General features: G+C 42.1%; 2 protein-coding genes and 1 non-coding gene across 10 annotated transcripts in view; 1 reads left to right on the top strand and 2 right to left on the bottom strand.

The window, feature by feature from the left end:
* Positions 1–9,967, bottom strand: part of Hdhd2 (haloacid dehalogenase like hydrolase domain containing 2) — a 31,216-nt gene extending 21,249 nt beyond the window's left edge. For 3 of the 8 annotated variants that reach the window (XM_055622561.1, XM_055622568.1, XM_055622567.1), the window contains exons 1-3: positions 9,897–9,958; positions 7,466–7,543; positions 3,822–3,932 (exon numbers count right to left, since the gene is read on the bottom strand). In XM_055622561.1, the coding sequence (XP_055478536.1) occupies positions 3,822–3,922 (101 nt within the window). In that variant the 5' untranslated portion in view covers positions 3,923–3,932; positions 7,466–7,543; positions 9,897–9,958. The other 5 variants (XM_055622563.1, XM_055622564.1, XM_055622562.1 and 2 more) reach the window with 5 other exon arrangements.
* LOC129688255 (small nucleolar RNA SNORA40) lies at positions 1,348–1,474 on the top strand. The gene has a single exon (XR_008721903.1). It is a non-coding gene; the product is annotated as a small nucleolar RNA SNORA40 (small nucleolar RNA).
* A 1,433-nt stretch (positions 9,968–11,400) lies between the features above and the next one.
* On the bottom strand, positions 11,401–20,938 carry Ier3ip1 (immediate early response 3 interacting protein 1). The gene is made up of 3 exons (XM_055622569.1): positions 20,757–20,938; positions 13,419–13,520; positions 11,401–12,544 (listed from the first exon to the last, which is right to left on the bottom strand). The coding sequence occupies exons 1-3, from the start codon at positions 20,845–20,847 to the stop codon at positions 12,489–12,491; spliced, it is 249 nt and encodes an 82-aa protein (XP_055478544.1). The 5' UTR covers positions 20,848–20,938; the 3' UTR covers positions 11,401–12,488.
* Between the last annotated feature and the right edge of the window lie 5,582 nt (positions 20,939–26,520).

Genomic DNA, 26,520 nt, shown 5'->3' with positions numbered 1-26,520 from the left:
CAAAACTGAGACTTATGGAGGCAAGTAACTTCCCAACTTACTCAGCTAGATAGTAGTGGGGTATGACAGGGTTTTTGTGCTCTGGCATAGTGTTTTATTGCCCTTACTAAAAGAACTGAGGGTATTAAAGATTTGTGAAAGTAATTTGGAAGAAAGTATATTAAAAAAAAAAACACTGAGATGTTAGTATAGATAGCTGCACACAAGTTGAGTCACTGTGTTTATAAACAGGAACTACTTAGACAGTTCAGAGAGATCCTTTTTCTAAAGATGCATTTATCTATCTATCTATCTATCTATCTATCTATCTATCTATCTATCTATCTATCTATCCATCCATCCAATGTTCTGTCTGCTTATACACCTCCATACCAGAAGGGGGCAATAGATCTCATTATAGATAGTTGTGAGCCACCATGTGGTTGCTGGGAATTGAACTCAGAACCTCTGGAAGAACAGCCAGTGTTCTTAACCTCTGTGCCATCTCTCCAGCTGCCTCAGAGAGAGAGATCCTTAAAACTGGTTTTCTTGTCAGACTCAGCAGCTTGTAGAAGTGTGGAAAGTCTGTACAGTGAGTTCAAGGTCAACCAGAGCTACAGAGCAAGGCCCTATCCTATACTGAATGACTTACACACAGGATTGATTACATAATCTGGTTTTGAATAATAAACTGGCATGATTCAGAGAAAGAATTTGTGACTCCAGCCTTCTTTGGAAATATTCTTTTCTTGGTCCAACAGTATTTCAACATAAGATCTAAAAGTAATTATAATTTTACTATCGCTTAGAATTTACATTGATAGCCTGTTGCTTTTGATGTCTTCCTCAGAAGTCTATAGGGCATAAAAGTATTTGACACATTTGAAACAAGCAAATGAATATAACAGAAGAAAGTTTTAAGAATGCATCCTAAGAACACTAAGTAAACGTGTATGATTAAGTAATTCAGTGTATTCATGATTACCTCTATAATACCTATGCAGCACTTTTTAGCAAAACACATTAAATTCGGTAGTTTATCTCACAGAAGAAACAGACTATGTCAACTTGGCTGTTATCCTACTAATGAGAGTTACTATGTTATCCTACAATGAGATTTTTCATGAATTTTGTTTGAAAAAAACAAAACCAAACTTTTTGTGTAAAACATCCCTCAACCTCCTTTATCTGTTTCTATAAAAAAATCACAGAGGCCATGCCAGTGACTGATTCCCTGGCAGGAAAACCTGCCAGTGCCCAGACAGAACAATGAGTCTCCTGCCTAGTAGAGTGGCAGGCTCATAGGTTACACAGTGACACAGAGCTGTCCCCGTTCAGCAGAGGTGGATCTTCAGAGCGGTGAGACCTAATACTGATGTGCAGTTTTGCTGAACTTGTGGACAAAGACTTAAAGACAGGTAGAAAAATAAGTCCTCTTTTTGGAGCCAGAACTCACTGTTCAATGTGGGTTTTGATATATTCATAAAGGAATGTGATACTTAAGCGAATAAAAAGTAACAACAGTACTGACAACAGGTTTTCATCTTGAACATGAGGTCTGTAGTTGAAGGTATGTGTCTTACTGTGAATGAATGGTGTTTGTTTTAATGAAGCTTTAGCATAGTCACAGATCTGTAGTGTGAGGGCAACTTATGCTGATTGAGAGAAGTAGCAGGGTAGTGTCCATTCTTAAAAGGATTCTGAAGTAAACTGCTTCTAGAAATTAATGTTAATAATCTTAGGAAGGGAATGCTGAAAATGAAGTTGCCATCAGTATGTCCATAATTGAAGTGCAGAACAAAGAGAAGCAAATAAAGGCACTGTGGGCTGGGAGGGCGATTGGAACAAACATCAGCTCACTCTAACCAGAAGGCGATCTGGAAGAGAGACCTCGTTTTGGCTTTGTCTACTTTGATAAGTATTAGAGGAGTCACAAAGGAAATCCCTTAGATTAAAAAAAAAAAAAAAAAAAAAGAAAGAAGTTTCAATAATTTTGCCTAATTTTACCTATTTGAATAAAACTCCCTTTACATTTTGTAGAAAGTTGGCATGAATTTTTGGCTCAGTTTCTCTGGTGTTTTCTATGAGGAAAGAAAAATTAAATTTAGCTGTTAAAAATAAGCAGATCTGAAGATGTATCTCAGCTGGAAGAGTGTCTGCCTGGCGTGCACAAACCCCCAAGTTCTACTCCCCAGTTCAGTATCAACGGTGGCATGCACCTGTAATTCCAGCCCTGAGAGATTAAAATAGGCTCAGAAGGGCAAGGTCACCTTTGGCTACATTTTGAGTCCAGGGCCAGCCTGAGATCCCTGAAGAAGCAAGAAAACAAGCACTAGGAAATCTATTCAGACACTCACTGGTCAGCAGACACCCTCCCTGGTCCTTGAAGGCTTGACTCAGACAGAGATTGTGTCAAAGGATGGCAGTCTAGCTGTGCACCCAGCTGTCTTTTGGCTTTAACTACGCCCATCATTCCTCCAATTACAAGACTGACATCATGACTCTACATGAGAATGACAGCTCTACCTGATGAGCATAGACATACTGGCATTTTTATGTTTGGGTCTCTGAATGGACAGTAAGCACTGCAGAGAGGGTGAAGCCTGTGTTAACTGCTCCCCTCATTTCCAGCAGCACTAATGCTTGTCACCTGGTTTTTTTTGATTAACAGCACACAGTGAACATTCTAGGGTTTGAAAAGACAAAGTACCAAATTTTGTATCGATTCTGAAAAACTCTAAATTTTTCTTGATGACACCCAGAAGCAAACACCCACATCCAACTCACTTTGTGAACATCTGTATGTATGTGCACATGTGGGTGGCTGTGCACATGTGTGTTCATGCGTATGGCTAGTGGACAACCTTACTTCTTTGACCTGGCCGCCTCTTTTGAGACAAGGTCTCCCTTTAGCCTGAAGTTGTGGACTTGGCTAGACTGGCCAGCAAGGGAGCCCCAGGGATCCACCATACCTGGCTTTCATACCTGGGTGCTGGGGACTGAACTCAGATCTTCATGCTTGCATGGCAAGCACTTTATTTAATGAGCCATCTCTAGCCCCTCAGTTCTCTTTAATACACTTTTATCATGTGTTCTCTGCTTGTTTCTAGATTTGTTTAGTACTATAGTTGGTGAATCAGAAATGTAAGAGAGAGAGGGCATGGTGGTGCACGCCTGTAATTCCAGCACTCAAGGAAGCAGAGGCAGGTGGATTTATGAGTTCGAGGCCAGCCAGGTCTACAGAGTGAGTCCAGGATAGCCAAGTCTACACAGAGAAACCCTATCTTGAAAAACCAAAGGGGGGAAAAAAGAAATATAAGATAGTCTTTAATCTCTGGAAGTATTAAATTAAGTTGATGGAAATCTCAAAAATCCCAAGCCTTTTAATCAAGGATTATTTTTAACAGTTATAAAACTCAGAGTTAGATCTTAGGTGATCAGGAGGCAGAACACGCCTGTGTGCCTTATCTGTATTTTCGTTGGATTTCAGGATCATGTAATTTTCCTCCAGTGGTATTTATTCTATATATTAAGACTTAAATTATTATTTTAGTTTCTTGAGTCTTTATCCCCAAATTTACATACCAGTTTTAAAAAAGCAGCAGAGCCGGGGAGGGAGGAGAGAGAACAAAGAGATTAGAGCAAAAGGCCAAACCTAATAAAGGAGAACAATGTTCGGGATATTACAGTGCATACGTCTTCCAGCTAAACCCAAGGCAGTTCCTCCACCTATGGTACGCTGGTGAAATGCCATCTCAAGGCCATCCATTTGGCTAATGATCTGCCTTGGTAAAGCGGCACTTAAAAACGTATTTGTCGCCTGAACCTGGAGGATAGCTTGCCTTTTAAGAGCTTCCTGTGCGCCTGGCACAGCTGCGTCTTCAATGTGCAGTGTGCCACTGAGATCTACCAAAACAGCTCTCAATGCCCGGCGTGCTGCCATCCTTCATTCCCTAGGAGAGAGCAAATGAAATTAAAAATACAGTTTAACAAACAATGGACAATTAAAAACTGGTAAGCAATCAAAAATACCATTCACATCAAGGAAGATATTGCTTAGCGTTAAGCTGCTTCTCTTTTGGAAAAAAGTGTTTAAAAAAATCAAAACCCCAACATTTCATGCATGAAACTTTTACAATGCTTAGGTTTTTATATATTTTCTTTTTAATTGGGTTAAAACTTGAAAGGGAAATGCTAAAATGAGATGCTACAAATTACTTTCAGGTTTCTCAGAATAAATCTGGTAAATGATACGTTTTATTTTTAAGTATGAGAATAATGAATACATAGATAGAACACTACATTAATAAGGTCTTTTAATTTTTGGTTATGGACAATTAAAACATTCTAATTGTCACTGCTATGTTCTGTGTGGCCACGGGGCTGTCAGTATTTATAGGTTACTGAGGGGGGAAAATCAAGTTATAATAAAAACAAATAAGCTATATATATATATATATATATATATATATATATATATATATATATATACATATTATGTACATATATATACACACACATAATTGTATGATTATACATATACACAATTATATGTGTGTTTAAAATAATGTCTCATATAGTTCAGGCTGAACTTCCAGCTGAAGATGACCTTGATCCTCCTGCCTCCGCCTCCCAGCCACACCTACTTTTTACACTGTTTGATATTGAATCTTGAACTTCACTGCATGCAAGGCAAGCATGCTCCATGTTGCAATTTTTCCCTCAAATACTTGCTAAATACTTAGTTGTTTAAATTATTTGACAAGGTCTTGTTATATAGCCCAGGCTAACCTTGAATTCACAACCCTTCTGCCTTGTAAGAGCTGGGGTTACGGCCTATGCTACCATGTCTGACCCCTTTTATCTCTATTGTGAGTCATAGCATATAAGGATAAATGCAGTTTATAGATTATTAGTAAGGAGAGCTTGAACTACAGAGGATTAGGAAAAGGAATGAGATTGTTTTAGTTGAGACTTAGGATTTGTTTTGAGGGAAAACAATCAAGTTATACAGTAAAAGTAATCATTTATATATATGTACGTGCACACACACACACGTCTTACTAAGGAGCCCTACCTGGCCTGGAACCACTCTGTAGACCAGGTTTGCCTCCAATTTGCAACAATGCTCCTGCTTCTGTCTCCCAGTGCCAGCATTATAAGCCATTTGCCACCATGCTTGGTGATTTACAAGTTCTTTTAAAATTAGCTAATCCATTTATTAGTCATTTATTTTTCCTATTTGTTTCTTGTCTTTACAAGGTGTCTTAGTTAGGGTTACTATTGGTGTGATGAAACACCATGATCAAAGAAACTTGGGGAGGAAAGGGCTTATTCAATTTACACTTCCACAGCACTGTTCATCACTAAGGATGTCAGGGCAGGAACTCAAACAGGGCAGGAACCTGGAGGCAGGAGATGATGCAGAGGCCATGAAGGGGTGCTGCTTACTGGCCTGCTCCCCATGGCTTCCTCTGCCTGCTTTCCTATAGAAGCCAGGACCACCTGCCCAGGGATGGCATTGTCCACAATGAACTGGGCTCTCCTCCATCAATGCTAATTAAGAAAATGCCTTACAAGCTAACCTAAGCCCATGGGGCCTTACAGACTAAAACACCAACCAAAGAGCATGCAGGGACTGGGCCCCCTACACATATGTAACCGGTGGACAGCTTAGTCTTCATGTGGGTTCCCTAGCAATTGGAGCGGGACTGCCTCTGACATGGATTCTGTTGCCTGCTTTTGGATCACATTCCCCTAGATGGGCTGCCTGGTCTGGCCTCAGTGGACAATGTGCTTAGTCCTGATTGACGTGATTGCCAGGGTAGGTTGGTGGGGCGCCCCTTTTCTGAGAAGGGGGGGAGGGTAGGACTGGGAGGAGGCTGTGATCAGGATGTAAAGTGAACAAGTAAATTTTTTTAAAAATGCCTTACAGCTGGATCTTATGGAGGCATTTTCTCAGTTGATGCTACCTCCTTTCAGATGGCTTTTTAGCTTGTGTCAAGTTGACAAAACTAGCCAGGATACAAGGAGTGTTTTTGTTAGCTATACAAAAAAGGTATTAAGGACAATACCATTATCCCATTTACACATTATTCAGCTTCTGAAGACAGAGACACAGTCAAAGCCCAATTCATCTTCTTACAGAATCAGTGCTTTATATTAATGAGGATATAAAGTGTGCACACTGAGCAATTTGCCACATCATTCCCTATCATGTTAGGTGTAGGTTGCTATAGGTAGCTCTGAACATTCATTTTTTACTAGTGTACTCTAGTATATAAATGCACCATAATTATGTCCTGCTAATCATAAGCAATCACAGTTTTACTATTTGATTATACCACAAAGGACATCTATCAAGTTTGCATGTCTCCTTGTGGATAACTGTGAGAATTTCTCTGGGGTCTTGCTGGGTCTGAATGTGTACACTCACCCTATCCTTATAGAATACTGTCAAGTTGCAATCATGGTCATTTTATACACTCAGCACAAAACTCCACGCAAGAATCTATTAATTTAAAGAGAAATGCTGGGTGTGGTGGTGTAGGCCTTTAATGCTAGTTCCCGAGTTCAAGAGCACCCTGTTATATAGTGAGTTTGAGACCAGCCTGGGTTATACACCCACCATTCTATCCTATCACCCCCCAAAAAGAAAACAACGAATTCTGCTTGTGTTTGCCAGATATCTACTGGAAAAGAGTGCAGACCAAATATATATATATATATATATATATATATAGATAGATAGATAGATAGATAGATATAGATAGATATAGATATATAGAGAGAGATAGATAAATAGAGAGTGGTACAGTCAGGGCTGAAGACACAGCTCATCTTGCACAGGATGGGGTTTAGTTCCAAGCACCCACATGGCAGTTCCTAACTGCCTGTTCCAAGTAACTTGAGTTCCAAGGAGCTACAACATTCTCTTTTGACCTCCTTGGGCTTCTGTCTGCACACAGATACACTCACGCACTCATACATGCACATAATTAAAAAAAAAAAAAGGCTACAGTCAATCAAGCCTAAGTGCAAAATCCTCCCTTTTATGAGTCTTAATATTCTATACTGATCTTTTGTGACCTTAAAATGTTGTACATGCCTGTGATCCTAGCATTTGGGAGGCTGCAGCAGGATCACAGCAAGAGGCCAGTTTGGGCTATATAGCAAGTTCATGATCTACATGAGCTAATTAGTTAAGACCTTGTTCCATAACTAAACAGTAACCAAACATTATTAAAGAACAGACTAGAAAAACATCACCAGAAAGAACTGTACTTAAACAACTGTCCAATTAGTGCCAGGGAATAATCACAAAAACTGATGGTTTTAATCCCTCCAGAAGCACCCAAAGGTGTAATGTTATTTTAAAAAGCTTACATTTAAAAAATTATTTCCATAGGCCATACATGTGTGAAGCTCTAAGAGGAAGGGAAAACAGAACTTAGATGCTCCAGCCAAACTTCAAAACACAACTCACTTCTTCAACTAGTCCTATTAAGCCTTGGTCACATCTGCCAGGTTCTCCACTCTTCAGAATCTTTGTAATTCCTGTTAACTGAACCACAAAGTGTATTTGACGCAAGAAACACTTGGTACCCATGGGCTTGGTGCCAAGAGTCCCTAGAGAAAGCAAAGTCGGAAAGTCCTTTTTCTAAAGTAGTACAGTAACAGCCATCCCTTGTTACTAGATAATTGGAATCATCTTTCAATACAGAACTTAAAACAATGTGAATGCTGTGCACAGTTGTTACACTGAATCCTTTAGGGAATAATGACGAGAAATTCATATTGTTTAGCATAAATAAAATTTTATTTCTCCTTTAGACTATTTCTTGGCCTCCCTCTTTCATTACTTTTTTCCTTTTTTTGTACTTTTAAGACAAAGTCAGCCCAAGCTGGCCTTGTACTCATGAATCTGTCTCCTGAGTGACAGAACTGCCAGTGCCTATCATTGCAAAAAAACTGCATCCAGCTTTTTTGGAGTAGTTCTGATCTGCAGTTGACTGGATGCATAGATTACAAATCGTGCAGATATGGAGGGCCAACTGTGGTGATAAATAGGAGTATTAACCTAGAAAGAGATACAAGGGCTTCACAAAGAGTCTACGGTTTTGTTCTAATCTGGAACCAACATTGACCATTACCCTTAGTCTGAACAAATTATATAGAATTTCTCTTGGAAGAGTTATAAACAGCTGGACCATTGAGTTGAGGCAGGAATAAGGAAAAATAAACAAAAAATAAAACAAAACAAAAGCCAAGCAAAGAAAAAAACATAAACGACTGATGTGAACTGTTCAGTGCAAAGAAGAAAAGCACATTTACTTTTCTATCAAGCAGAACTGACCCAAATACTGCAGAGTGCAGTTGCTCTTTAAAAAAAAAAAAAAAAAAAAAAAAAAAAATTCAACTGGACTAGTTCAATGTTCACTTGAAAGCTGCTCTTTTCTCTGCAAAGCATGGGCGGGTGGCAGTACTGGCAGTCCAGATGCTAAGTCAGTCAGTCTACCACCTAAGTGTCACCCTCACTTTTCTTATCTTTACGACTATCTTAGTTTTAAAACCACCTAAAACCCCAACTCCTAACTCTTAGTCCGGCCCCAAACCATTCCCTGGACCGCAGGAGTGGCAGCTGAGTACAAGGACAAAGGAGGGCAAGCATGCAGGGGCATGAATCTCCCGAACTCGGGAGATTCTTAGCTGCTTAGTCTGTTTCTTCTTTGCTGAGAGTATTCAACACCATGAACAAGTGTTCCAGACTTGAAAAGGCCGCTCTCTGTATCTGAAGTTCAGGAGACAGGAGATATAACGGCTATTTAAAAAAAAAAAAAAAATCACCAAGATAAATACAATGGAAGGGTGGTGAATTTCACAAAACCTATCAAAGGTATTTGTGGCATATAATTTTTAAAATGTGCATAGATATGATAAAACATCAGATTTCAAAGAAATCATTATCATGCAAAGCTCGAGTTTTTTAAGCCACTTGGACTCTCCGGGTTTAAAATGCATCCCTTCCCAGTATAGTTCCAGACATTTTGGGAGATCACTGTGTGTCAATGAATGATACTATTATTCATCCAGCCATTCCCCTATTAAGTCTTCTGCAGGCTCCCCACACCCTCATTGTTCAAACAATGAACAGTGGTGTACAAAGCGGTGTCCTCCTCTTCAGCCGATTAAACCTCACTCCCACACGTTCCAGGCAGCTTGCTCAGTCTTAAGACTTGCGCTTCCCTCATCGATGGGTCTGAAACAGCCCCTATCCTTCACCATCCTTTTCCCCTGTGGCCACCTCCTTCAGTGCTCCTTCAGGTATCATTTCCCTGGTAACTTCAACTTCCCTTTGGCGTCTGTGCATCCCCAGTATAACGCCTACCACCCTTGCCCAACCTGCCTGTATCTCCCACTGAACTGTAGAGCCCTGTAAATGGAAGGGTCATTGTCTTTTCCTCTGTGGACGCTCTAAAGACTAAACTCATGCATTTATTTCTGAGCTGAGAAGACTTAAGAGGAAGGTCCTCTTTTTTTTTCAAACTCAAACGCAATGGCTTCTACCTCTCGGGGGCAAGGTTCCTCGGCTCCTGCATTCTGCCCTAACTCGAATTCCAGGGTCTGGGGAGGCTGGCGTCCACATTATACAGGGCACAGACGGTAGGTGCGACCACTCGCCCTGGGAAACTGGGCCCAGATAACCTAGCACGGACCCCTGGCGGCCAGTTCTGCGCATGCGCAGGCCTCAGAGGGGCGGTCACCACAGGACGCGAGGAGGCCCGGCCCGAGCAGCGCGACCCTCGAAGGACGCGCAGGCTTATTCCCCCGACCGGCTCACTGCAGATGCTGCCTCCGGCAGGGGCGCGGCCGCCATTCCCGAGCCCTCCGCCTCTTGGCTGCGCGCGCCTCCTCACCCTCGTCGCCCCGCCGTCCTCTGGAAAAGCCAATGCGCCGCCTTGCACACCACCCGACCCGGATGCAGTCCTGACGCGCCGGAAGTCCCGCCCAGTGTCCCAGGGCAGTATCCGGAGTCCCCCGAGCGCCTCTGGAGGGGAGGAGACGGCAGCAGCAGGCGAGCAAGCAGCCTGTGGAGCCCAGATGCGCGAAGAAACCGATGCTTCTGCAATTGCTCACTATAGAGCTCCATGGCGTAGCACCGTGTCTCAATCGCTGCCTCCTCCCTTCGTCACTTCCCTATTTCTTGTTCCTTCAGAGGCTTCAGAACTATTCATAATCCTCCAAAATCCCTTGCCCCAAGTCTATTTCGGTACCTGAATAGCGTTGGTATTTACTTATAGGTCCCACCAAGCCATCCAAACTGTGCCTTCAGCTTTCTTAGTCTTCCTTCCGTGAGAGCTCCCATGGGCTTATCTGTTTTTAAGTGAGAAAGATCTTGGTCCACTTTCCTCGGCCTTCCTTACCGCCCCTTTCTGCCACACATTAGGAGTCACAACTTGTCTCCTTTCGAGCCAAATAAATTCTGTGCCGGCATAGGCATCTTTCTGTGTTCACTATTCGTGAGGGCTAATTTTAACTGTCAACTTGACTACGTTTAAAATCACCCAGTGACAAACCTTTGGGCACGTCTATGATGGTGTTTCCGGAGTTTTTCCAAGGGAAGGAGCTATCCTATGGACCGAAGCCCCAGGCTCATTGCAAAGGGGTTGTTGGGAAGAAGCCAGCATCTAGGCGTCTTGCGGAGGAATGTGACAAGCAGTCTCCTGTTTTTGCTGCCATGCATCTCCCCACTGTGATGGACCATAAGCCAAAAGAAATCCATCTGAAGTTGCACTTGTCAAATATTTTATCACACCAGTGATACCATCAAAATGACAACTTCAGGGGCAGTGTGATGAGACAGAATACAGCTTACCCGTCTGGAACCTCTGGGCGAGATTGCTGCTCTGACTGATGGTGCTTTTTTGGAGCACCATCTGGCACTGTCTCTGCCCAATGTTACAGTCAACAGTGTTGACTTTTTAAAGATCTGCTTAGAGGCACAAACTTGGACACAATCATCTTCGGTCTTTTAAAAAAAATAAAACAAGGTGTTAGTTACCAAGACTGGTTAACTCTGAGGCCAGAGAACATCCTAGGACCAAGCTCCTCAGGAGCCATGAATTCGAGGACATTTTCTTGGTCCAGCTGCGAGCCCTTAAGTCCAAATAAAAGACCAGCCCTCTCCAATTGGGACATTACCAAAAGGTCTTCAAGACCTGCTCCAGTTTTAGAAGTAACTTAAAAGTTACTCAGGGTCCTCTTGATTTATGTCAGCAATTAAGTTAATTCACTGAAGAAACAAAAAGGCTATGAATATTAACATTCATTAAATTTTTACTTGGCAACTTTAGAGTAAAGAACAAAACAGAGGTCAACAGATTCAGAATGCTAGGTTTATATAAGGCACAAACCAGATGCTTGAGGTGGAAAGTCAACTTTATTTATAAAAGTTTTCCTATACAGCAAGATTCCACCTAAGCCCTTTAAATTATTGTAACTGAAACATTTCACATGGCATTTGCTCAAGTTTAAGTCTTCCTATGTAAAACTGTACCATAGTTTTAGGGGATGAGCAAAGAACCTCACAAAGTTGGCCCAAGACATTAACAAAAGACATCAAAACAAACCAAAACAAAAACAAAGACAGTTATCTAGCATAAATGGTCTACTGACAGAATGAGCAACTAAGAATCATAGTTGTACCATGCTACTCCACCAAGAAATGGATGTCTGACCTGGGAGAGGCAAATGCTTCACAATAAACGGTCCGCTTGAGCAGCTCACTTTGTGACTGTATGGGCTGATTTTTGCCACCTAATAGTTATACTGATTTTTTATCAAACAAATCGTTATAAAAAGGGAAGACTTTCTACCAATGAAAATATGTAAATAGTCTGGCCTCATGGTTCAGGTCAATTAATAAACAGCATAAGAAAAACTTGAAGCAAAACCACAGTTAACAATTGGTTTATGGAACCAGAATTTTCCCTGAAATCAAGGTATTGCCCCATATAGTTATTAGACTAGTAAACCAAAGAGCTCAAAATTGCCAAAATTACCAATTTGCCAATTAAATGTAATTGTTACTTTAAGAGACTCTTTAAATTTACATAGGAAGTTAATTACTCTCAGGTCATATCTAAATGGGAAGGAATTCCAAAACTTTGGAGAAAAGTCCATCCCTGAGTTGTGAGACAGAGCAGCATCTAATGGAACAGAGGCAGCAGTCCTGTGCATTAACAACCTTGACCAATTTTAAATGAAGCAAGTTTGTTCCAATCCTGGAGTATTCCTGCCTCTAATGAGCTGATCCCTTCTGTACTGAAACTACAAGTGCAACTTAAAAAAAAAATCAAATAAAATAGAAAATCTGGTTTTATTGTTGACTTTACATTTTTTTCAACTGCAAGATGAGCCTGTTGAAACATGAATATTCCAGTCACAACGGAAATAGTGACTTTTGAGAGGGTATCTTTTCCTTTGAGTCGATAACTTCCCAACGATGCTCAGCCAAATAACAAAAGCAATACAATAGTAACTGAGTTTACTATTATCAATGGCACTGAAAGGGAAAAGAAAAGTTCGTTACTATAAAAAACAAAAACAAACAAAAGAGAGGAAAATTAAACAGTAGCAAGTAGCTTCCAAGGAGGATGGAATATGCTATCATACCCATACTGTGATAATAATAGTAGAAAAACAGACTATTACAAAACTGAGGATATTTTCTTTTGGTGGATGGTAATAAAACAGGGATGCCTCTGTAACCCTGGCTGGCCTGGAGTCTACTGTACAAACCAGGCTGGCCTTTAACTTTCACAACCTCCTTTCTCTGCCTGCCAAGGGATGGGACCACCACGCTTGGTCTCACTGCACATCTATATGCATAGAGGCATTTTTGGATGGTTCTGGCATAGCTCTGGGAACATAGAGGACCAGACAGATCTATATGGCCGCACACTTAAGTTCAAAGAAGGTTCTGTAGTGTTATCATGAAGGATGAAATTATTAACAATGAATCCAAAGTTATGATTAAGATATGAAAAGTCTCTGGTCCCAGTGTTTAAATACAACATGTCTGAACTCTTTTTTTGACTAAAGTATTACTCCAGAGTATTTTTCAATACAATGACAGATTCAGAACCTTTAATTTTCTCCTGGAAAATCTTCATGTTTCTACATTTCAACATGGAAGGCACAGTTTCTAAACAGCAAGGACATGACTGTCTTTCTATCCTGACAGGTAACACACAGAGTAGACTCGTAACATTGCATTTCCTAGAAGCTGTGATGTAAGAAAGAGGCCAGCAACTTTCAAACAGTAAATACAGGTTACAGAAGACAAGGAAAACCTGATAGTTCACACTCTCAAATGCTTTGCTTCTAATATCCTTCTGCAAAATTGTAACTTAAGATGCCCTGTAAGTTCTTCTTACCTCTCATCACAGTTCTCACCGACCGAATAAGGTTCATTAGTTGAGATTTAATTCCTGGCTCCTCTCCGAATCCACCAATTCCCTGGTCTGTTCCCCAGCCAACTGTGCAAGATAAAGATGATTAGCTGAGTTAAATGTACTATGCGCTTGTCTTGTTCCCTCATTAGTCATCTTTTAAAAATTAGTTTGAGCCCTGTAAAGACATAAAGTATAAAGTCATATGTCTTAAAATTAAAATATGAGTTCAATAGTTTTTTTCTCTCTTGGGAGTGGCAACAACCATATTCTCTTCATTCTACTTTGAGTTTATAAAATAATCTAGTTCAAATGATTCCAAGGTGCTCAATTCACTGAAGATGGCAACTGTTAACAACCTATTCTTTTTCCTTCTTTAAAGTTATCAAAGTACCTTTCCTCAATGCAGAACAACAACAAACAAACTCAAAGCATAATGCTAGAGTAAGTAATTACTTACTCAATTAAAAAGCCGCATTATCTAACAAAGTATCAATGAGAAAATGCAGTAGCTGGAATCATGTGGGCAAATTTTAATGTGCCGTTTAGGTAAGCCTTCAGAGCACACGGTTTTCCATTCTCTTTGATCTTTCTTCATTTCTGCATTCTGGGTTCTCTGTAAACAAGTCTTTTACCTCTGTTTGACATTTACCCATTTCAAATCACTCTTATCCTCTATCTATTAGGTTTTTGCTGTTGTTATTACTTTCTTCTAAAGACATGTCCTCATTTCAGCAATTTATCCTTCTCTTGTCCTCATTTCAGGTCCCCGTTTTACTCACACATGACTACAGAGTTTAATTCCTCGCATGCTAACCTCTAAACCTGAAGACCAAGAACAAGTCTATTTTATCCACGAAAAAAACAAGCATCAGGAAACATTCACTTAATTGGCTTTTATTGGGCTGAAATAATGTTTAAATAATGGCTGCCTGCATTTTTGTCATGTTGTGCATGACACTAATTTAGAATTCAACTTCACGAAGAGCCAACTTTAGTTCTGACCTCCCACCTCCCCTGGCTGAGGGTCTGCTTCCAGGTCTTCAGCTCTCAAGGGTGGTAGTGGTTTTGGCTTTTACTGTGTAATCCATCGCAGTTGTTAATACCACAGCTGTTCAAGTTAGACGTCTCTTATAGCTCACTGTTTCAATCCCTTTAGATTCTTCCCTTAAAGAGTTAGGACTTTCTACCTCAGAATTTGTATGATGTTCACTAGACCACACAACCGTTACATTAGCACTCTGTAGTGTGTTAATGTGAGCTGGAACCACCCCTACAAACACTAAGGGACAATGGTACAGACAACTGCCCATCAACTGTCAAAGCTTCTGATCCGGGTCTGTCACATGGGGCTGACCTAATATGCCCAGGTCACAGCAACTCTTCCTTCTCTTTGTTCCCCAAGTCCTACTTATTGTAGAGACTTTCTTCACATTGGTAGGTGTTTCCAAGCATTTCCCATTATATTGCAAATTCTTGGAGGACAGGGACTGCAATTCAGCCACATATCTTCATGTTTCCACTCTTCCCCATACCACAGCAAGTACTTCAAAAATTGTTGTGGAACTGAGCTAATTGTAGTGGACTGAGTTAATGGACTAATGGGATAATGGAAGACAAGATGAATTCTTGGCTGTGGTATTGAACTAAATTATAGTAGACTGAGTTTATACTGAGATAAGGGAAGATAAGGTGAATTCTAGGATCATGATCATAAAATTTCGGAATAACCCCATTTATTTATATTACACATGAATTTAAGATGAAGGAAGAAGGTTCCTTGGGGAAAGCACTGGCTGTGCAAGCAAAAAGAGCTGATTTCAAATCCCCAGCACCCACTTTTAAGACAGCTGCAGCACACATCTGCAATGCCAGTGTTTGTATGGACAGATAGGAAATGGAAACAGGAAAGTCCCTGAAAGCTTGAGGGCCCGCAACCCTGGCTCCCAGAAATCTTTTTTCATTAGGTTTTAAGAAGATGCTTACACATATTTTTAATATAAAAGGAGTAAATTTTAGTAGGAAAAAAAAAGGCCTTTTATAACATTAAGCTATTCTTCAAAACAACAGGCAAAATCCTGGCAACAGTAGGAGTTTCCAGAAGACAATTATCAGCACTGAAATAACTGACAGGCAGATGTTCTGGCTTACTGAAGCCCAGTCTCCATGCTGCCGAATGAAAACAGGTAGAAGTTTGGGTAAAGAGCAATTCATCTGTGAATACTCCACAGACAGACACAGTGGTGACATGTGAGGGAACAGGAAAAAGAGATGTTTATCACAGCTTTCCTCTTACTGCTACACGGGGCTTCTCAACTGCTTGTTCAGGAAATTGATGTGCGCTCGTGGTGGGGTGTGCATGCACCTGTGTGCACAGAGAGACGCGAGGTCGACGCCAGGTGCCTTCCTTAACTGCTCTCCACCTTACATCTTGAGGTAAGTCTCCAGCTGAACCCAGAGCTCACGGATTTGAGTAGTCTAGCTAGCAAGCCTGCTCAGGCAGCCCTTGTCTCCACCTCTGGAGTGCCGGGGTTACAGGCAGGTCACCAAGCCCACCTGGCGTTTATGTGGATGACAGGGATTCAAAGTCAAGGCCTCAGTCTTTTATGGTTGGCACTTTGCCAACTTAGCTATCACTCAAGCCTCAAACAACTGGTTTTCTTGTGTCCCACAACCGTATTAAGCTTGTTTGTTATTAGCCTTCAGCTTTCTAGTGGACTTTTCCAGATCTTCTATATATGCAAGAATATATTATCTGCAAACAGACAGTTTTGCTTTTTGAACCTCCCAATGCAGATCTCTTTGATTTCTTGCTTCTTATCAAATTTCCCTAGCCAGAATCTTCACACAATGTTAAACAGAAACAGCAAGAGAGGACCTCCATGTCTTATTCTTAGTCAGGGAAAGCATTCAGACGTTCAACAGTTAAGTATGATGTTAACTGGACATTTTCATAGGTAACATATGGCTGAGGAATTTCCTTCTATTTCTAGTTCAATAAATATGTGTCTGTACAGGCTGGAGCTTAAAATCAGGTGCCTTCCTAAATCACTCCCCACATTATTTTTTTGAGACAAATTCTCTCACTGAACCTATAGATTGTAGATTACACTAGACTAGCTGGCCAGCAACGTCATTAATGCGCACAAGCCACACCTGAACTTTATGACAGTGCTGGGGATTGCAGCTCACATCAGCTTGCTTGTACAGCAAACAATACCAACTAAGCCATTTCTCCAGCCCCAATGATGAACAACACTACTACCAGAGTACCGGGCTTTTCAAATGCTTTCCTGTGCCTACTGTGTTGGCTATGTGATTTCTGTTGTCAATATGATGAAATGTTGAACCAATCCTGCAATTCTGGGTAAATCCCACTTGATCATGATGAACAGTGTTTTTATACATTGGTAGATTTTTTACATATATTTTTCATATATTGATATTTTATTTGTATGAGTATGTGTGTGTGTCTGCTTAATTTATGTGTACCACAAGCATGCAGGAGCCAAAAGAGGGCACTGTGAGCCACCATGTGCATGGTGGGAACCCAACCTGGGTCCTTTAACTCCTTGAGCTGCTTTTCCCTTTGATGCATGAATGCTTTAAGTGGAATCAGAGGCATCTGATTTTTACACTGCCACTAATCACAGCTGCTCTGCTGGAAGGTGGGTTCAGAAAGGTCCAGACCTCCATCTGGAGCTCTCTCCAATGAGAGTCCTGCTTCCAGATCCTGACACAGTTCAGTGGGAGAGCTCATGCCTGTGTGCACAAGGCCCTCAGTTCAAAGAAAGGTTTTTCCACATTAACAAAATCAAAACTTTTATGTGTAAGGATGTTTTGTCTGTATAGGTCCATGCACCACATACATGGCGGGTGCCTTCGGAGACTTGAAGAGGACATCGGATCTGCTAGAACTGGGGTTACAGGTGGTTGTGAGCACCACGTAGGTGGTGGGAATTGAACCTGGGTCCTCTGGAACAGCAGCCAGTGCTCTTAACTGCTAAGCCATCTCTCTAGTCCCATTTTTTTCACATTTTAAAATAATCACCTAAGTATATATAATACTCTCAATTACCTAAGTATATGTGTCTCTGGGTAAGCAAGGCATAAAATCTTTATGATGTGGCACTTTAAGGAAAAGATTGTTTTCTTTCAGAAGCCTACTTTCACCATTCTCACTTAGACCCTCAATGCTCTCCCAACTGGCTTGGTGTTTAGTATGATAGACGGTACTATGTTTAAACCTGCCATTCTGTATAATTAACATGTTCATATAAGGTCATTACTTCTTTTTGGAAAATAATTTTTTGGTTGGGGTGTGGGGGGAGTTCTTTTGTTTGGTTTTTGAGACAAGGTCTCCAAAGTCAGCCTCCAACTGCCTGTGCAGCTAAGGCTGACTATGACCTTCTGACCTTCTTCCTTCACCAAGTGCTGAGTTGTCAAAACATGCCTCTGTGACCAGTTTTATGCTGCGACTTAAGGCTGGGGCTTTCTGCATCCTAGACACTGCCTCTACAAACTGAGCTATGCCTCCAGCTGAGAAACATTCACTGAAAGGGCCATCCCTCAAAAACCCAAACAACAACAGAAGATTCTTTTTGTATCTTTCTGTGCTAAGACTAAAGGCATGTGACACCACTGCCCAGCTCAAAAACTGTCATTTTAATGAAACTCCCCTGTCTGTTTTCTGGTTTCTAAAATCCATTAGATTTTCCTGTCAGCTGTCTACCGCCACTTAAACGTTACTAGAGGGATCTGTAGTCCTGAGCACCAACTCTGTGTGTTCCCTCTTCCAGCACTTTATTTTTATTTATTTATTTTCCGTTTTTGGAGACAGGGTTTCTCTGTGTGGCCTTGGCTGTCCTGGACTTGTTTTGTAGACCAGGCTAGCCTCCAACTCACAGCCAACCACCTGTCTCTGCCTCCCTGAGCGCTGGGATTAAAGGCCTGCGCCACCACGCCCAGCCTAGTACTTTGTTTTTATTTACCCCGGGTATGTGTGTGCAGTGCCTCCCTGGAACTGGAGTTACAAAGAGTTGTGAGCCAGCACGTGGGTGCTGAGAACCAAATCTGGGCACTACTCTGCAGGAGCAACAAGTGCTCTTAACCACTAAGCCATGTCTCCAGACCTTTTTTGCAGTAATTTTATCTCTTCACATAGCTTCATTTATTATCTGTACTTAACACATCCAAATTTTAATCTCCACTCTGGTTCATTTCTGCAATCTTTAATCCATCAACTATTCTACATCTATTGCACACCCCATAGAAATCTCAAAGTGAGCAAGTCAGACTTATTTAATTATCATTTTAGTTCCTGATGTACCACCACCATCCAATTTTCCTCCATTTTTTTTTCCTAACACCATAAAAGCATTTCACTCAGTGGCTTAAGCCAGGAAACCAGAATTTTCTGCCTTTATCTTTTCTCCCTCACTGCCAGTATTCAACATGTTCTTTGTGTGTGGCTGGGGGCGGCAGGGCTTACACACAAGCATGCTACCAAGAGCTGTGTGTCCAGCCTTCCTTTTACTTCCCCAGACAAGGTCTTGCTAAGTTGCTCAGTGGCCTTAAATTCACTTTGTAACTCACTTCAGCTTTAAAGTTTCAAGCCTGCCCAACAACACATTTGGCCTTGTTTCCTGGTCTGTATTAGTTTCCTAGGGCTGACTAAAGAAAGCACCATGAACTAAAGCTTCACACAACAGAAAGCACTTTCCCAGCGTTGGAGGCCAAGTCTAAAATTCCACAGAGCTGGTTCCTTTTGAGAACTCTGAGGGATAATCTTACCCATGCCTCCAGAAATCTGTATCTGGTAGTTGCTGGAGTGCCTGGGTTTCTTGGCTTGAAGCCAAGCCACTTCAATCTCCTGCCTCTGTGATCACACTCTCTTCTTCCTGTCTGTGTGCCTCTGAATCTCATTCTCCTCATAAGGATAACAATGATTAGATCTAAGGTCCAACACCTAATCCAGTAATGAGGACCTCGATTTGACTACAAATTTTCAAAGATGATATTTCCAAATAAGGTCACAGCCACAGGTACCACAGAGTCAGAATACAATTCAACCCATCACATGGTCATGAAGAGTTCCCTGTACAGTTCAGAGGTAAAGAAATGGACTCTGGAGTCAGAGTATTCAACTGCACCCCCTTCTACACGTGTGATCCTAGAAGTTACCCATTCACTTCCTGCTTTAGATTCCTTCTCTCTCTCTCTCTCTCTCTCTCTCACACACACACACACACACACCACATGTAAAATACCCAACACAGAACACATAATTACTGGTTATTATCAATATTAAGATCATAATCGTCTACCTGCCGTATCTGAGACAGCCCTTTCCAAACCCACTCCTCTCCTTTCCCATCACTTCTCCATATTGCATCTAACAGGAAATCGGGAACACAAATCTGGCCACGTCCCTTGTTTACAACTATTTTCACCTACCTTGGTTTTCATGCCCAGAGTGGCCCTAAACGAGGCTCCAAACTTTTCCAATCCCTCGCCTTCACAGTTATCACACCTCCCCCAGGCCTTTTCAGATCTTCATGTTTATACCGCCGTACAGCTCTCTAATATTTGGCATATTCGTTATTTTAAACTAGCTTAAACTCCATTTTAAGGGCAAATGATTGGTGCAACCGGCCTCTGTTGCATAGGCCTGGCACGTTTTTGTGTTCATCCCTTCCGAAGTACTAAATAAAACGCATCTTTTTTGCTTGTGGGTTTGAGTTTCAATGATTCCAAGGACACGGTTGGTAAACTACAACAAATGGCTCACATGGTATCTCAGTTTTGTCCTATACAGCAAGAAGCAGCTGGATCAGGCTGGCATGGAGATCTCCTAAATGGGAGGTCGAAGAAACCATAACGTGTGCTTGTCTTCATTTTGTATTCCTTGATTCCAGTCGTTGGTACACGGTAGGCACCCAATGGTGTGTGCTCATTGAAGGCCGTGCTGCTGGAACCAGGGCGGCTGCAGAAACTGCTAACTCTTTTTCCCATTAACGCCAACTCCTACGAACCTCTACTGCTCTCCTCATTCATTCTCCCCATCAGTCCCTCTAACAACCAGCACTCTGAAAAAAGCCATGTTCCTCCTGCACTCCCAGTATTTTAAGTCAAAAGTCACATGCCAGCTTTCCCATCTCTAAGGTAGGTAACAAGAAAGTGACTGAGAGAAATTCTAGGAGGGTAGGTCCCTCCGCTGCCGGCCCGGGGCCCCACACTCCCACCCTGGCTCGCCACGCAGACTTCCAGCTGCCCGGCAGTTCCCAGGCCCCCACCCCGATCACCCCCACATCCTGCACTCACTGTTCTTGAGGAAGCGCTCCTCGTGCAGCACGGCGATGGCGTTCACGCACAGCAGGGCCGCCTGCATCAGGGAATACAGCGTGAAGGCCATGGTCACTTCAAAGTTTTCCCAGGCCGGACTGCCTGCTTCCCGGACGCCGCCTGGGACGTGGCGGCGCCGCCGCCTGCGTCTTGCTACGGAAGCTCGCGCGGCCCGAAACGCGCTCAGGGAGAAGCCCCGCCCCCTCTGGCATAGCCCCGCCCCGCGCCGGGTCGGGGGCGCAGTCCGAGCGTAGGCGACTAGGGCGTGGGTCACAGAGAACTTGCCACACTTGATGCAGTAGTCATTCTCCAAAGACAGGCTGAAAAACCACGTGTAGAGGATCGCATAATCTTAAGGTGTTCTTTACGTATTGAGGTAAATGTTTTTCTAACATTTTCTTGCCTACTTTTGCTTTTTTGTTTACCTGTGAGAACTGAGCCATATGTGAGGCTTGAATTATGTTTCTGTTGAACACGGTTGCCCGACATGTTCCCAAGCACTGTGTGAAAAGTCTGTATTCAGATTTTACCCCTGAAGAAATGGAGACCGTCAAAATGTTTAAAGTTATAAAATAACGTCTTAACATTGTTCATAGAGAAGCATTCTCTCCTTGACCAACCCTATCCAGAATGTAAATTCGACAGAACTCTAAAGCAAGCTCTTTAACCCAGGGCCACATGGGAAGACATGTCTCACAGTTGATGTCTGCAGCCCTAGGATGATGACCCAGCTTCTCCTAGACAAGTTTGCCTGGTGCTTTGTTGTAGGAACAGGAAATGAACGGAGACAGGAAGTAATCAGAAACTGTGGGTAGATGGAATGGAAGCTGGACCAGAGCTCCTGTAGCTGTGCCTTTCTGCTGTCAGGTGAACTAATTCCCTTACTGCCGCAACAACCAGGTTAATCTCTCTGGGCTTCTGCCAATTTCATACATAAAATTAGTTGGTAATCATCTCTGAGGCCCTTTCCTCTCCAAAAATTTAGCAAAAGTAGCTTACAACGTAAGATAGTACACACATTCCACTGAGGTATTATTTGATCATTATTTCTCAAAAACCTAGACTTGTAGCCTAAAGTGCCCACAGCAGATTATATCCTTTAAGACAACTGTTGCTTTATTTTCAAAGAAAGTCAAAAGCCTAGAAATTTTATTATATATATATATGTATCAAGTAGATGTTATACTTTATTTACTTATTTTGAGACAGGTTCTCACTGTCTAGCCCTGGCTGACCCGACCTTCTCTGTAGACCAGGCTGGTCTAGAACCCACAGAGATCTACTTGCTTCTGCCTCCTTACTTGCTTCTGCCTCCTTAGTGCTGGGATTAAAGGCTTGTGCCACTGTGTCCAGGCCAAGTTGTCACAACCTAAAAATCTCTACAAGGAGACAGGAGAGGTGTCACATACCGGGGCTGAGGGGCTTGGGGAGCAAAGGCACAGATTTCTGAGTCTGAAGGCAGCCTGTTCTACTGAAAGAGTTCCAGGACTGCCCAGGCCACACAGAGAAACCCTATCTCAAAACTAAACACACAAACAAACAAATATCTTCCAAACAGCAACAGAAGAGAAACTAGGTAAAAACATGTGTTAGAGCAGGCAAGTGGTGGTTCACACCTTTACTCCAACACTCTGGAGGCTGAGGCAGGCAGATCTCTGTGAGTTCAAGGCCAGTCAGGTCTACAGAATGAGTTTCAGGACAGACAAGGCTACAGAGAAAAACACTGTCCCAAACAAACAAACAAACAACAACCCCCCCAAAAGAAACAACAAAACAAAATCCAAACCAAAACCAAACTCACAGAAAACCACCACCACCACCACCAACAACAACAACAACAAAAACCAAAGAACATAACAACAATCCCATGTGTTAGCCTGCATCTCTGAAGGCTGACTGTTTTTAGTTTGTGGTTTGGTGCTGAGCTTCTGATGGACCTTTGAGAAGGTTTCATGTATTCATGTTAATCACCTTTTCAGAGGTTTCTGCTGGAAACTCTGAATTTACAGTGTCAGACAGTGAAGACTTTTCATTATTTCCTTCAAGCTGTTTGTTTGGGATTTTCCCTCTGGGCTAAGAGACAACACAGTTTGTTATCGTACAACATCTTGCCATAGACTTTCTTTATAATAGTAATTTGAAATCAGTGTTTTTTATTTGAGGAATTGAGGCCTTCAGTAACCAATTGGTTTGTTCCTTCCTGCAGGGGAAAACAATAGTTGAGAGTATGTATGGGATAGGGCTGGAGAGATGGCTCAGTGGTTAAGAACACGTAACTGTTCTTGCAGAGGACCACGTTTGGTCCGGACCATTGGAAAGGCCACCATCGTCTATAGCTCCAGTTCCAAAGGATCCAATGCCTTTTTCTGGCCGATTATGGAGCTGCACATATATTGTACCAATATTCATGCAGGCTAAACTACCCAGACACATAATATAAAACTAAATGACTCTTTAAAAATAGTGCATAGCCGGGTGTGGTGGGACACACCCCCAATCCCAGCTCAGGAGGCAGAGGCAGGCGGATCTTCCGTGAGTTTGAGGCCAGCCTGGTTTACAAAGTGAATACAGAACAGCCAGAGAAACCCTGTCTTGAAAAATAAAAAGAGTGTGTATGACTAAGATAATCTTCATATTTGGTTCCAGAAATGGAGTTATGGGATTCAAACTTGACCTTTAAAGTTATGTTCCAGGACTTGGTCCTTATACACATGAGAGATTACATTTACTGAGGCTATATTTCTCTCTCTCTCTTTCTCTCAACCATTGCTTGTGTCGATGCCTTTGATTTAGAATCACCTCATCTTTAACTTGAGGTTTCAGCTATGTGACTTGCTTTGGCTAGGAATGTGGAGAAGGTGGTAATATGCCTCTGAGCATAGACCCCAAAAAGATCGCACATGTTCCTGCTTTTCCATTTATGCCTTGATATTGTCAAAAACAAACAAGAGCCAGTTGGAGGAGTGTCACAGAACAGGGCCACAGGCAAGATTCACCTCCATCAGCCACTCCCTGTCCAATCTCAGAGCGCTGAGAATGAATGCTGGTAGCTCTAGGTCACCACATTTTAGGATTGTTTATTCCACAGTACTTGTAAAGCAATCAATTGCTTTTGAATCTACATAGTCTTGCTTTATTTTAATGGCCCAAGTACACTGCTTTCCCCTGGAGCCCCACATTTACATCACCCATTCCGAGCTCACTCGCGAACTCTCGGCTGCTAACTCAGTGGACTACCCACCGCTTAGGTGTCTGTTAGATGTTTCAAGTAACAGAAATAGACTTTTCCTTTGCAGCTGACCTCTGTGTCAACTCATATTCGTGAACGGCAACCCCAGACTTGAAAGGAAAATCCCAGGATCGCTATTGGGTCTCTGTAGAAGATCCTGTTAACCTTCACTTCAATAAATATGGTGGTTTGAATGTTTTCTCCAAAACTTATGCTGGAATTTTAATGGACGTTGTAACCTGCGGTGTATGTGTGACTGATATGTATATGTACACGTACATGTATGTATATGTGGTGGGTATGCATGAGTTTGCATGTGCAGATGCCCAGGCTTATGCTGCTAAAGCCAGGGGAGGAGGAGGAGGTTGGGGCATCTTCTATCATTCTCTGTCTTATTCCTTTGAGACAGTCTCTCGCTGCACCCAAAGCTCAGCAAGGCCGGCTGGCCACTGAGCTCCTAGGACGGGCCTATCTCTTGCCTTCACTGCTGAGGTTGCAGGCATAGGCAGCCATGCTCAGCTTTTTACATGGGTGCAAAGGATTAGAGCACATTTCCTCATGTTCACACAGAAAGCTCTCTCACCTGATGAGCACATTCCCATCTGTGGTGATGTGAATGAGATCGGCCATCATAGCCATATTTGAAAACTTGGTCCCCAGGTGGTAGAACTGTTTGGAAGGATTAAGAGGCATGGGCCTATTGGGGAAGATACGTTACTGGAGCTGGGCTTTGAGGTTTTAAAAGCCGATGCCATTCCAAATTGCCTTTCTCAGCTTCATGCTGTGGATCAGATGTGAGCTCTCAGCTACTGCCTCAGCACTATGCCTGCTTGCCTGCTGCCATGCTCCCTGCCGTTAGAGTTATGCTGGCTGGTCTTATGTCAACTTGACATACAAACTAGAGTTCTCTGAAAGGAGGGAACCTCAGGTGAGAAAATGTCCCATAAGCTCCAGCTGTAATGCATTTTCTTAATTAGTGATTGTTGAGGAGGGTCCAGCCCATTGTGGGTGGTGCCGTCCTGGGTGCTCTAAGAAAGCAGGCTGAGCAAGCCAGTAAGCAGCATTCTTCCATGGCCTCTGCATCAGCTCCTGCCTCTAGGATCCTGTCCTGTTTGAGTTTCTGTCCCGACTTCCTTAGATGATGAATTGGGCTATGGAAGTGTAAGCTAAATAAACCCTTTTTCCTCCCTGACTTGCTTTTTGGTCATGGTATTTTGTCAACAATACCAACTCTAAGTAAGACAACAGTCATGAACTCACCCTCTGACACTCTAAGCCCCATTATGTGCTTGCCTAGTTGCCTTGGTCAAGATGCTTTGTCACTGCAATAAAAAAGTACCTAAGTCACTGACACTATCAACCATGTTTTTAGGGTTAAAGTCTAGGCCCTGGCAGCTGTGACAAGTTAGGCCTGGCTACTTGTCCCCTGGATGCCAATTAAAAACATTAAAGAGCCAAGAAACCTAGTCGGTTTCTTAGAAGAGGAACAAATGTAGGACTCTAGGGACTTCCAAGCTCATATATAGGGTACTGACCTGAGGTTTAGCGCTCTCTCTGTCTCTCTCTCTCTGTGGTCCTAGATGCAAGGCGGCCTGATAAACTGTCTAGAATGGTGTGAAATCTCTTCCAGCTGGGTAAATTCCTCTTCAGGCCGGCAGCAGCGCTTTCCTGGTTTCCTTATTTTAATTCTAAATTAAAATTTTAAAATAATTTAAAATAATTTAAATTATTTTAAAATAAAATAATTTTATTTTAAATTAAAATTTAATTCTCAATTAAATTTTAATTTAATTGAGGCCACTGCTTCAATCATCTGGCAGTCAAAGGGAGAGCCAAGTGTGTCTTCTTTGCATATCTCCTTTCCTACCAGGATGGGTTCAGGGCCATTAAGAAGCAATGAGGTCAGAGGACTGTGCCCCTGACTGGGTTAATACTGTTATTTCAAGAGCCAGTTCATCATAAAAGGGCAGATTCATGTCTCTGCCCTCACCAGCTGTTAGCTCCTTAATCTTGGGCTCTCTGGCCCCTAGAGCCGTGAGCCAATCTATTTCTCCTCGTAAATGGTAGAGTATGGGGTACTCTAATTGCTTCCCACCTTCTCATCAACAGGAATCCTGGTCTCAGCTCCCATCTCCTCTTGGTATCTCTGCGATGCTGGGCTCCAAACATGATTCTGTGTCCTTCGAAGGTTTTCCCCTTTCTCAATTAATCCTTCTTAGAGAAACCTAAGAATTTCTTAGGAAGGTAAATAATGAAAACAACTTCTTTGTTGGGAGAATTTGGGTCATCTGTTCCATAGATCTTCCCACATTTTTCAAATTCCTGTGATCATAGGAGAAAGATAAAACACTGACTGATTAAAGAAAACTGTTGTGATATTTACACTGTCTAAAGCTTTTTGCTGATAGTGAGAACAATGAGGTGTGTGTGTGTGTGTGTGTGTGTGTGTTTTCAAAAATTAGATATTAGATGAACTTATTAACTTGGCCCTTTTTCTTCCTCCTTTTAAATCTT

The sequence above is a fragment of the Psammomys obesus genome, unplaced genomic scaffold, assembly GCF_907164565.1.
Source record: "Psammomys obesus unplaced genomic scaffold, mPsaObe1.curated_primary_1811, whole genome shotgun sequence".
In the NCBI taxonomy this organism is placed as follows: Eukaryota; Metazoa; Chordata; class Mammalia; order Rodentia; family Muridae; genus Psammomys; species Psammomys obesus.
Note: the sequence above shows the minus strand (reverse complement) of the source record. Positions and strands in the feature narration are given on the sequence as shown.

What these genes read in the sequence shown, in the direction of transcription:
- Ier3ip1 (XM_055622569.1), bottom strand. Translation starts at nt 20,847, where the DNA reads ATGGCCTTCACGCTGTATTCCCTGATGCAGGCGGCCCTGCTGTGCGTG. An exon ending in GGAGCGCTTCCTCAAGAACA is followed by an intron (nt 13,521 to 20,756) that starts GTGAGTGCAGGA and finishes TATCTTGCACAG; the next exon opens with TTGGCTGGGGAACAGACCAG. An exon ending in GGTGAGAACTGTGATGAGAG is followed by an intron (nt 12,545 to 13,418) that starts GTAAGAAGAACT and finishes TTTCCCTTTCAG; the next exon opens with TGCCATTGATAATAGTAAAC.